The following is an 11638-nucleotide window of genomic DNA, read 5'->3' as shown; positions in this document are numbered from 1 at the left end:
TCTACAAGGAGAACATTGGGACCCTGTAGTACTTGAGGCATGAGTACCTTTGGCCCTGTGTTCTTTTATGTAGATCTTACATAAGTATACTTATACTTGTGTCCTTCTATTGTAGATGCCACATAGATGTACTCTAAATTTGTATCCATTCTTCCCATTGATGCTAAGGATATTTATGGGCAAATGTTTTGTAACTACTATAGTTACCATATTTTGGTAACTGTCTTTGCTTTGAGCTTATTAAGTCTTGATTATTATTATTTATTATTATTATTCCTATTGACTCCCAGAGGAGCATAGGGCCGCAACCATCTCATGCCAACGGATTCTGTTCTGGGCAACTTCCACCAACTGGGTATATCTTTGCCAGGTCTGTTTTGGCCTTCCCACTTTTCTCCTCCCTGGTGGGTTCTATATTTTTTTTTTCATAGCGTCCTGGCTGATGGGATACTGAATTGTTCTTTCCCAGTCTGGTATTGGAGATCTTTTCAGGCCATCTGATGTTCAAGATTTGACGTAGGCCTGGAGTTTGTTGGCTTTTGCCAGCACGCGTTGTGGACTCTGTTGGAGAGCAATCTTCCAGACTAGGCGATCGTTGGTTTTGTTGGTTTAATGAGGTTGCAGTTTCTATAGCAAGTGAGATTTTTACGGGGTGAGGTTGCTAGCCTCACGCCCAACCCTCCTCCTTTTTCAGCCGGGCTTGGGACCGTCCTTGGCGGAGTCTTGATTAGCTACTGAATATAAGCTCACCAGTGGGGACTTTTTACCCATAGTTTTAAGATATACCATAGAATACTAGAATTTGTGAAAGTAGACACTGGCTGTGGGTGTAGTAGGGGAGCCCAATCTGTAAGTGAGGCCTATATTGTCCTTTTAAGTTCTGGTATTTTAAAATTCTACTTTTTAGAGCACAGAAATGTAATGAGAGGATGCCTTTCCTTGGACTCTAAAAACAGCAACAGGGAGAGATGAGACAGGGCCCAAGTAAGTTAGGTAGTAGTAATAATAGTAATAACTCATTAATATAATAAAGATATGGAAAGTGTTCTACATACATTATTATAAGGATAATGTAAAATGCCTAGATGATGTGGTGGATGGAATGCTAGACCTGGAGTCAGGAAGACCAGAGGTGACATATGACCTCAGACATATACTGGCAGTATAAGGCTGGCTAAATCATTTAACCTTTTTGTTTCCAACCATTTCCCAGCTGTAAAATGTAGATCATTTCATCTGTGGTGTCTACCCATATCATTCCATAGGAAGCACTACCTCCCAAGGTTGTTGTGAGGATGAAATGAGAAAATAACTATAAAGTGCTTAGCACAGCATGTAGTAAAAGGCTGTTATTATTAAATAACAATTTATTTAAAATATGTATTAAAATATTTATGATGTATATAAATAATATATACACATAAAATAACAATACACCATTGTATTGTTATTTTATATTAGCACAGTGACTGGTTATAGTAATATCAGCTCTTATTAATATTCCTGACTCCAAGTTCAATAATATAGATCAAAGATGTAGAACTGGGAGGTCTTTTAGAAGCCAACTAATTCAACTCTTTCATCTCAATTTACAGTTGAATAAACTTGGACCCAAAGAGGTAAAGTGAGGTCACATAGATAAGAAGTCAGAGACGGAATTGGGACCCACCTCCTCTGACTCCAAAGTAGTACTTCTATTCCTCTCCTAGTCAGTGAGACCCCACAGGCACTTCCGGCAAGGCTCTCTAATCACCCTTCAGGCCACACCCTCAACCCTGACACCCCTAAGGCGGGGCCTTGCAATTGATGGGTCCTTCCCGCCAAAAAACTACAATTTCCAGCATGACAAGCACTAGATGCCAGACCAGGAGCCTGGGAGTGGCAGGGGAGGAGGGTATCGTATTGCCCACTGGGAATAGTAGTTCTCTTTGACGATGTCCTCCGCATTTGGCAGGTGGCTCTACAAGGAGGGCCAGATCTCTACGACTAGGATCGCTTCTCTCTAGCGCCTGGGGTGAGCGGACGTGGGGAGATAGGAGTGGCCTCAGTCCTCAACACCCCACCACCCCACCCCGCTTTCTGGAGCCCTTTTGGATGATGTCATTTCATCGAGACCGAAGCCGCCTAGCCCCTGCCCACCGCCGGGCGGAAATGATTGAGATTGGGAGCTAGCGGTATTGTTGGGGAGCAGGGTCTCCAGTTTCCGCTTCCGGAAAGGGGGGAGGGGTGTCCACCGACTGGGGTGGGGTGGGGGGTCCCTATTAGAGAAACTGGAAACGAAATGGTCCTGATCAAGGAGTTGTGAGTAGGGGCCCTGAGCCCGAATGGGAGAAGGGGTATCGGGGGTCGGTGTTGTGCAAAGTGCCGGTTGGGACCGGGACGGCAGGAGCGGGGCCGTGCAGCGGATTACCCGGGCTAAGAGGCTGGGGTCTTGGCCCCAAATCCGTAACCAGTTCTGCGTCTTTGGGAGAGTCATTTTATCCTTTCAGGGCCACAGTTTCATCTGCTGTAAAATGGGGTCAACCATGCTAGCACAGCCCACCTGTTTCACTGTAGAACCAGCTAGAAGTAATAATTGTTTATGCTAATTAAGGATGCAAAAAGAAAGGGCCTGCCCTCCCCAGCTGCCCCCACCCACGCCCCTCGCTAAGTGTCTCTTATTTTTTTTACAGTCGGGTGGTACTACCCTGCTCCGTGGAGGAGGTGAGAATCTCGTATCTATTCCACCCCTCCCTCCCCCTAGTCCCTGGTTATCGCCCAACCTTTAATTCTCCCCAGGGTCTTCCCACCAGATGGTTGGGACTAGAGGGAAGCTGCCCCAATTCTTCTCTCCGTTCATTCCTCACCTAGCTGTTTTGTGTTTCTATGCCCAGTATCAAGTGGGACAGTTGTATTCTGTGGCCCAGACCAGCAAGAATAACACTGGTGGTGGTGAGGGCATTGAGGTCCTCATCAATCAGCCCTACGAGGGGGGCCCTGGTGAGCGGGGCCAATTTACCCACAAGATCTACCACCTGCAGAGGTGAGGGCAGATGGGGCATAGAACCTGGGCAGGGTGTGGGGGGGGGGCAGAGAAGGGGGTTCTGGTTTGTCCCAGACATGTGGCCCTTGACCCTGGCTTCCTTCCGCACTGCAGCAAGGTTCCAGGATTTGTTCGCCTTTTCGCCCCTGAGGGTTCCCTGGTGTTTCATGAGAAGGCCTGGAATGCCTACCCATACTGCCGTACAGGTGAGGAGAGTTAAGGGGCAAGGGCAAGAAAGGGCTAGAAGTCTGGGTTGGGAAAAAAATAAGTGGGTCCTGGAACATTAGGGATCCAAATTTAGACCCTTTCTGTCCTGGCATCTTAAATGGGATGGGAAAACTGGTGGCTGGGAGGCCCCTTGTGTTTTATTGCTCTAATCTGTTACTATTGTTTTCCCCATCTCTGCTTTTTTTTCTTTATTTCTCTAAAATTACTTGCCTTCCATCTGGCCACGGCTGTCTACCTTAGTCATCACGGTAAGAGCCCCTGTTGTCAGAGAATGGGGAGGGCTGACTTGGATTAGAGAAAATATATATTGAACTTTCACTAAGTCTTCCTCTGTTTTGGTATCCAGAATGAATATATGAAGGATGACTTCTTCATCAAGATTGAAACCTGGCATCATCCAGACATGGGGACTCAGGACAATGTGAGTGTGAAATCAATCTCATCTAGGTGGTACAGTGGCTAGTGCCACTTAGGAAGACCCATGTTTCAACCTCTGACACTAACTGGGTGACAAGTCACTTAACTTCTGTGTGCCTCAGTTTCCTTAACAGTAAAATGGACATAATTATAGCAACTATCTCCCAGAGTTGCTGTGAGGATCAAATGAGGTAATACTTGCAAAGCTTTTTAACATACTCTTAGTCTATTGTGTAGATGGTACTTAATAGATTCTTGTTCTCCTCCCCCTGCACCTAGATTTCTAGCTGTTTTCATTTCTAAGAATCTTAATCACTAGCCCTTTATTCCCTACCCTCATTGTTTGTCCTCTAGAGAATGTAGGGGTTTCCTGTACTATTTACTTCTTGTCCTTTCTTATATCCTCTATTGTCCAAAAGAAACTACATTCTGGCAGGTCTACTCATGGCTCTCCAGTCATGCTCTGCTCCTTTATTTTGTCTCTCTCTGTCCTTCCTCACTCCTACCCCCATACAATTCCCTCTCCTCTCTCCTTTTTAGGAAGCCTTCTCTATATCTCTGACCTCTGCCTTCTCTGAAATCCTCTCCTTATCACTTATAATCAGCTTCCCGAAGCTTAGCACTTCATTGCTTTTTGTTTTACCTGTAGTAGATAGTCTCTCACAGTAAAAAGAGCAAGCATCATGTCTCATACTTCTCTCATGTCCCCATACAGAGCTCACCGAAGTGCTAAGCACCTAGAAGGTGCTCAAAACATGCATGTTGGTTGACTGGTATTTCTCATACCAGTTCCCTGCTGGAACTAGACCGATGTTACCAAGCTCCTGCTATGGTAGCCTTCCCTCTCCAGAGAGGAGGTAGAATGCTGAATCTCTGCCACATAATGTAGCTCTTAGTTACACATATCCCATCTTGTATCATTCATGGCTGTTTCCTGTAATGAATAATCTTTACTAGACTGTAAGTCCCTGGAGGGCATAGTGCCTTTTGGTTCTGTCTTCCTTATGGTGCTGAGCACATATAGCAGGTGCTCATTAAACACTTGTTGACTTCCCACAACCCCTATCATCTGCTCCCAGCTTAAGTATCCTGTTCTCTGCCTTTTCCTTAGGTTCATCATCTTGATGCAGAGACATGGAAGGAGGTGGAAGTAGTTCATATTGACATTGCTGATAGGACCCAGGTGTCTGATGAGGTAGGTGAAGTAAAATTGGGGCCTAGAGATTGAAATATTGAGTCTCATGAGGTGAATGAGGTCTATGGGGAAAACCTAGGGGCTAGGAGGAGTGGTGCCTAGGACTCAGGAAGGATAGAGGTTTGGGAATAAGGGATTAAAAATCTTTTGGGAGGAGGAAGGAGTTTCCCAGATCCCTCTCTGCCTTCCAGGATTATAAAGCAGAAGAGGACCCTGCCCTCTTCAAGTCTGTCAAAACAGGACGTGGCCCTTTGGGACCTAATTGGCAGGTAAACCCTTCCCCTATCTCTGGCCAGGCTGGGCAGAGCAAGGCCAGTAGAGGCATAGTCCACAAGGACTGTTGGGTTAGCACTATGTTAACATTTATATGTTTGTACAGAGGGAATTGACGAAACATCCGCCCCACATGTGTGCCTACAAACTGGTGACCGTTAAGTTTCGATGGTGGGGGCTCCAGGGACGAGTGGAGAACTTCATCCATAAGGTTAGAGGAGGTAGATAGGGTGACCTTGGGTTCTGATTTGGAGATTAAGCTTCAGGCTTTGACATAAAGGGTTGGGATTAAAATGTAAAACCTTTTAGAACTGGGCCAACCTGGGAGGAATGGAACCCTAGGTCTCTATAACAGATAGGCTCATCTTAGTGCATTTTCACAGTAATATATTATCCTTTTGAAATGATAGGAAAAACCAGCATGTGATTGATCTTTTTGTTTTCTTCCCGTTTTGTGCACAAATACTTAGTTAGGTCTAGAGTACCCTAAATCCCCCATTTCTAATTGGTGGCTTCTCATTTGGCAGAGAGTGATCCTGTGGTTGTAGAACAGGTGGGTAAGTCCCACGTTGGCTTTGGGGCATTCTTGGTATATAAAAGAGAATCATGTCCCTAATTTAAGCCTTGAAGAATTGTAGCATAAAATCAGAAGTTAAATGGAAGCCCATCTGGGACTACGTCTTTATTTTGCTCTTTTATCTTCACCAAGTGAATTATTTCTGGGTTTGTGTGCTCTCTAGATATAATCTTGTGATTCAGAGTAAAGGTTAATAAGACAAAAAGGAAAAAAGGCATCAATTCTTAATCCAGATACCTAGTAAGGATTGCAAGTAAGTGGAGAAAGCTGTTTAAGGTTGGATGTGTGACATCATCCAACCTAGGGAACCATGCACACTCCAAGACAAGGCAAGGTCCAGAAACTTGGAGTTCAGGAATTTGAGAAATTAGGCAGTAGAGTCAAAAAGCAAAGATCTCTTGGACCAGGTCCAAGTTGATGCTCTTGCCCAGGGAGCTGATCAAGACTATTAGTGACAAATTCATTAGAGGATTGGGTTAGAGCATGAAGTTGTTGGGTGGATCATTGCATTTAAATTATTTGTCCTGCTTCTCTTAGAACCCTCTCCCTCTCCCTACAGCAAGAAAAGCGGCTTTTCACCAACTTCCACAGGCAGCTTTTCTGTTGGCTAGATCAGTGGGTTGATCTGTCCATGGAGGATATCCGGAACCTGGAGGAGGAGACCCAGCGAGAATTGGACCAGGTAATTATTCAACATGGTGGGTAGATAGAGAAAATTTGGAAAACTGATCAACCAATCAACAGGTATTGATGAGACATTACTATAATCTCAGCATCAAACAGGGGCCCACTGAAATGTCAACTTAAAGAGGGGGACCATCCTGTTTTTGTATTTTTATCTCCTGGATTTTGCTTATAACAAGCAATCAATAAATGTTTAATTAATTGAATGGGAGTGGTGAAGAAAGAAAAGAAATGAAGATTTTACTCTGCCCTCAAGGAGCTTACAACCTAGAGAGGCAAGATTGATACATATGTTGTGTGATTTACAGTATTTTTCTTAAAACAGCCCAATGAATAAGGGAGTATAAGTATCATTATCCCCATTTTAAAGATGAGGAAATTGAAACTCAGAGGTTATTCATGGTCATACAGCTAATATCTGAGGAAAGACTCAAACCCAGGTTGTCTGACTCTAAGGTTAAGAGTTGAATATTCTAAATTAGAGGAATAAGGGTGCTAACTAAGGCAGATGGGTCCAGGATTCTTTACCCAATCCATGTGAAAGAGTTTTCTGCTGAGCCAAGAATATTTTCAGAGAAAAAGATCAAATAAGGTAATATGGTGTGATTAAAAAGAGCACTGGATGGGGCAGCTGGGTGGCTCCGTGGATGGAGAGCCAGGCCTAGAGACTAGAGGTCCTAGGTTCAAATCTGGCCTCAGGCACTTCCTAGCTGTGTGACCCGGGAAAGTCACTTAACTTCCATTGCCTAGCCTTTACCATTCTTCTGCCTTGGAACCAATACATAGTATTGATTCCAAGATGGAAGGTAAGGGTTTTAAAAAAATAGAGCACTGGCTAGGGGCAGTTAGGTGGCTCAGTGGATTGAGTCTGGATTCAGGGGGTCCTGGGTTCAAATCTGTCCTCAGATACTTTCTAGCTATGTGACCCTAGATAAACAACTTCACTCCAACTGCCCAGCCCTTACCGCCCTTCTGCCTGGAACTGATACTTAGTATTGATTCTAAGAAGGTAAAGATTAAAAACCACCAACAACAAAAAACAAAACAAAACACTGGCCTGGCAGTCCTAGGTTTTAATCTTGACTACATCACATGTTGCACATTGTTGAGCATGCCTCTGCCCTTTACACCTCAGTTTCCTCCACTGAAAATGAAGGAAATGGACCAGATGACCCTCAGGGTCTCTTTTTAAGTTCTAATGTTCTTTGAATGTATTACTCATGATTAATCTGGCTCTCTGTTCCACCCCTCAAGCTGTTTGGTTCAACCTATAGGCCTCCTAGTACAATTTTAGTGCCATTCCTTTGGTTCTGTCCCCAGCGAGATTTGAGAAGAGAGAATCTCTGCTCTTGGGCATCCTTCTCAAATACCATTAAAGCAATTCCCTTGTGTGTTTTTTTGCAGAATAATTGAAAGAACTATTGTGTTAGCCCACCAGAAATACTCTCTGAAGTTAGATGAAAAACTATGTATTAGAACCTGGGAACAGAGAATCCACATTTTTATTTTGCTTTTTTTATCTACTCCCAGTGAATTATTCCTGGATTCTCTAGATACACAATCCTGTGATCAGATTATAGGTTGATTGAGTAAGAAAGAAAGAGGGCATGGATTCCAAAACCAGATATCTAATAAGAGTCACGAGTAAGAGGAGAAAGAAGAAAAGCTCATTAGGATTAGATATGTGCCTTTACTCAGCCCAGGGAAGCAGGCACTCTGGAATAGGAGGGATGTGGTCACAAAACTGGGAAAGGTACATGGTAGGGACAAGATCCCATTTCATAGTGAGCACGAACACTACTAGCTCCCAAAGCCTCCATTCTCATCTCGCCCTGGCTTTCAGATGCGGAAGACGGGGCCATTGAGAGGAATGACAGCCAGTGATGAGTGAGGCTTCAACCAGACCCGGGCAGGTAAGGAAGACCCTAGAAAGGTCTCAGTGGGAGGGGGAAGTGCCAGCTCTGCTTTTGAGATACTCAGAACATGCTGGGGTGCTGGTGAGTGGTGTCCCATTTGGGGAGTTGCCAGGCTTCTTTCTGGTGCCTATGTTGTTCTCGACACCACTACCCAAGGACCTGGGGGGTTCTTTGTCCAGAGCTGAAAACTTGGTGCCTTATCTCCTCTGTGTCCCTCCTCAGTAGTGAGTCATCAGCAGGACCATATTCAGGCCAGTTGTTTAGAGTGCAAGAGCCTTCTTTAACTCCAGTGTGAGGATGCTCAGGGTGCAGAATCTACAGGTTGGTCATTGCAGGTACACAGCCTAGTTTCAGTGTGCAGTCTTGTCCATCTTAGGAGGTAAGTCTTAGAGATTTCATAGATTGAGATTGTTTTTGTTTTAAAAATATACAAACATAGTAACCAGCATTAAAACTAAATGTTCATATATGAGAACAAAATTTTTAAGGAATGAAATCCCTAAAATTGCAGTTTACCAGACCTAGATTCTTCTCATGTCCCTTATACCAGCCCCTTCATGTCTTAGGTCATTTCTGTCCTGCTCCCTGAGAAGTTTGTCTGTACTTATTCCCCCAGCTTCTGCCCTTAACAAAACACAGAGCTCTTTTTCTAAGTTCTCTGTCTCCTAGTCACTGAAGAAAAGACCCTGTCTGCCAGGGTTTCCAAAGCCAACCTCTTTGTTCAGGTAGCCTGCCCGAAAGACAGGCCTTCTCTCAGACACTCTTGGTTCTCATAACTCTGTCCCCATTCCCTTCTACTTACACTCCATAATATTTTCTTATGATTCACTATTCTCCTTTGTTGCCCCCTAATCAATTCCATTTCCCAAACCCATTTCAAACTTATCATTACACTGATTATTTAGCTAGTCCAGCCAATCTCAGCACTCTCTTTTCTTTGGTATGCATTTGTGAATGTGAATTCTTTGATTTACTTGGAAGTCACATTGGATCTAGGAAAGGTTCAGTAAGAAACATGGATGGGAGTTATTCATCTTAGGAAAAACCAAACCCTCATCCTGACCCTACCTACTCAACTTCTTCCTCTCTTGCACCCAGGTACCTGCCCCTGAGATGGAAAATTGAAGGGAATTTGGTGCAGTGTCGACCCAGTAGGCAGGAGGAAAGAATGAAGCTGCTGCTTTTGGGGTGGGGTGGCAGCGATGGGATGGATTCCTGTCTGCTCCTCTCCAGCTCTGTCCCACTATAATCTCCTACTCAAGAGCTTTTCCCATTCCCAGTGATACCTGGGACCGAGAGTTGGAGTAACATTCCAGGGCCAAACACTACAACTGTTGCTCTCTTTCAAGCCTGGAAAGGACACAGGGAGTAGGGGCAACTTGACCTACCACCATTCCTGATGCCAATGGAGTCAACGCTGCACAGTAATAAAGTCCACATGGGCCCCTAGGCTCCACACTGTTGTCTGTGAGGGTGTGTGTGTGCTTCGAGGGGTAGAGGGAGGTGAGTCTTTACCTCCTTTCCACTCCTGCCCCTGACTCTACTGACTGCCCTGGGCCTGATAATAATAAGAACTTACATTTATATAGGGCTCTATGATTCTCATTTGCTCCTCACAAAAACCCTGTGAAATAGGACATCCGTATTTTCTACATAAGACTAAGAGTCAGAGGACTATGAATTGTTCATGGTCTCAGAGAAGTAAGTAGTGAGCAGGGAGTAGAGCTGGAATTTTTTGACCACAAGTCCTGTGTCATTCCCATGACCCCATCAGTTATAAAGAGATGTATCCCCACTCCCCTCTAGCTCCAAACCTCTCAAGGACCCACACTGGACTTTGATGTTATCTCCCTAGGTCAGTGATGGGCAAACTATGGCCCTCGGGCCAGATGCAGCCTCTTGAAATGTTCTGTCCCACCATGCAACATTATTCCTAATCTGACGAATATGAGTAGGATACAATGCAATGAAACTTTGAAAGAGTTGCCTTAGAAACAGACTGGCTGATGAGCATTTCCTTTCCTTTGGCCCCTTCTTTTAAAAGTTTGCCCATCACTGCCCTAGCTGATTCAGGGGAGTCCATTCCATGGTTTCCCTTGTGCTACAGGTCAAGTTATGGGGAGTTATCCTTTCTATTTTCAAGGTGATACCAAGGTGAAAGAGCTTTGTTACCTGGGAGCTGACTCCAAAGAGGTTAGGGACTTCTGTCTCCCAATAGGAGGATTCTCAGGCACCCTAATAGGAAGCCAGAAAGAGGGCCTCCTTGGCTTCATGGTGAGCTTTTCAGGTCATAATTAATTTTAAAGCTTCCTCTCCCCAAGGAAAAACGTGGGACTGTGTGGGAGAAGTAGAGTTTTGAATTTGATTTCTCTGTTCAGAACACAGTCACTTGTTAACTAAAGCAGTGCCCCAAAGTTCCCATCTGTTAGAACTGTATTAAGGAAAGGAAGTAAGATTCCTAGAAGACCAAAATTTTGGAAGAACCAAAATTCCCAGAAGTGAAAAATGTCCAGCAAAGCCCTAGCTGCTGTGGCTTTTCCTTTGCCTGCTAAGGGTGGTTGGTCAGGCCAAGTGGTCTAAAAGAAGGAAAACTAGTTCATTCTGGAGGTGAAGCCCAACATGTCCCTAAGGCTGGCACTTTGTTAAATCCAGTCTCCATTAACCTTTCCTCTTACATCTCTACACCCTTTTTATAACTTGGTGACATCCATCTCTGATCATCAGCTTCCCTTGACACATCTTAAAAAAAGTTTTACTCCATAGGAAGAAAGTTCTTTCTCCAAGTAGCATCCCATTATGGTGGTGACTCAAAAAGGATTATACACCCTTCAGACAGCCCTGGGTCTCTCTTCCCTCAAGACCATTGGTTCCTGGCAGCCCTTAGCTCTGGAGAATGATTAGGTCCCTGGGGAAGAAATTGGTATTTCCCTGGCCTAGCTGAGAAGCCCTAGAAGGCCAGCTCTGACAATGCCCATGCTGAAGGATGGTGGGAGGGGGAGGATAGGGAAGGGGAAGCCCCCTCTAGTTTCTTTCTCACTGCCAGGGACCTAGCTGGGAAATCCCACAGGCTGTAAATGGAAAGTGGCAGCAGTAACCATTGGGAAGAATAAGAAACCCCCAATACTGACCCTCCCCAAAGATGGGAAATCTAGGGGAAGAGGACAAGAAAATGGGGTAAGCCTGGGGTCTTAATCTCTTGATAAGCCTAAGAATTGTATGGGGCATCAACAGGAGAGTTCTCTTTCTCATGTTTCTCAGCCATACCCCTCACTGTTAGCACTAGCAGTGGACTAATGGTAAAAGACTGATTTTATAATCCTCCAGAT

General features: G+C 44.6%; 1 protein-coding gene across 1 annotated transcript; it reads left to right on the top strand.

The window, feature by feature from the left end:
- Positions 1–2252: 2252 nt before the first annotated feature.
- LOC123230882 (phosphatidylinositol transfer protein beta isoform-like) lies at positions 2253–9775 on the top strand. The gene is made up of 12 exons (XM_044657063.1): positions 2253–2301; positions 2673–2703; positions 2874–3022; positions 3137–3228; positions 3491–3498; positions 3597–3671; positions 4779–4862; positions 5054–5131; positions 5242–5346; positions 6272–6394; positions 8240–8309; positions 9411–9775. Exons 1-11 carry the CDS (start codon positions 2282–2284, stop codon positions 8285–8287), a joined length of 813 nt encoding a protein of 270 aa, XP_044512998.1. The 5' UTR covers positions 2253–2281; the 3' UTR covers positions 8288–8309; positions 9411–9775.
- Positions 9776–11638: the final 1863 nt, after the last annotated feature.

The sequence above is a fragment of the Gracilinanus agilis genome, chromosome 1, assembly GCF_016433145.1.
Source record: "Gracilinanus agilis isolate LMUSP501 chromosome 1, AgileGrace, whole genome shotgun sequence".
Taxonomy (NCBI): domain Eukaryota; kingdom Metazoa; phylum Chordata; class Mammalia; order Didelphimorphia; family Didelphidae; genus Gracilinanus; species Gracilinanus agilis.
This window is presented reverse-complemented; position numbering and strand designations above follow the sequence as displayed.

What these genes read in the sequence shown, in the direction of transcription:
- LOC123230882 (XM_044657063.1), top strand. Translation starts at nt 2,282, where the DNA reads ATGGTCCTGATCAAGGAGTT. An exon ending in GGACCCAGGTGTCTGATGAG is followed by an intron (nt 4,863 to 5,053) that starts GTAGGTGAAGTA and finishes TCTGCCTTCCAG; the next exon opens with GATTATAAAGCAGAAGAGGA. An exon ending in CTTTGGGACCTAATTGGCAG is followed by an intron (nt 5,132 to 5,241) that starts GTAAACCCTTCC and finishes ATGTTTGTACAG; the next exon opens with AGGGAATTGACGAAACATCC.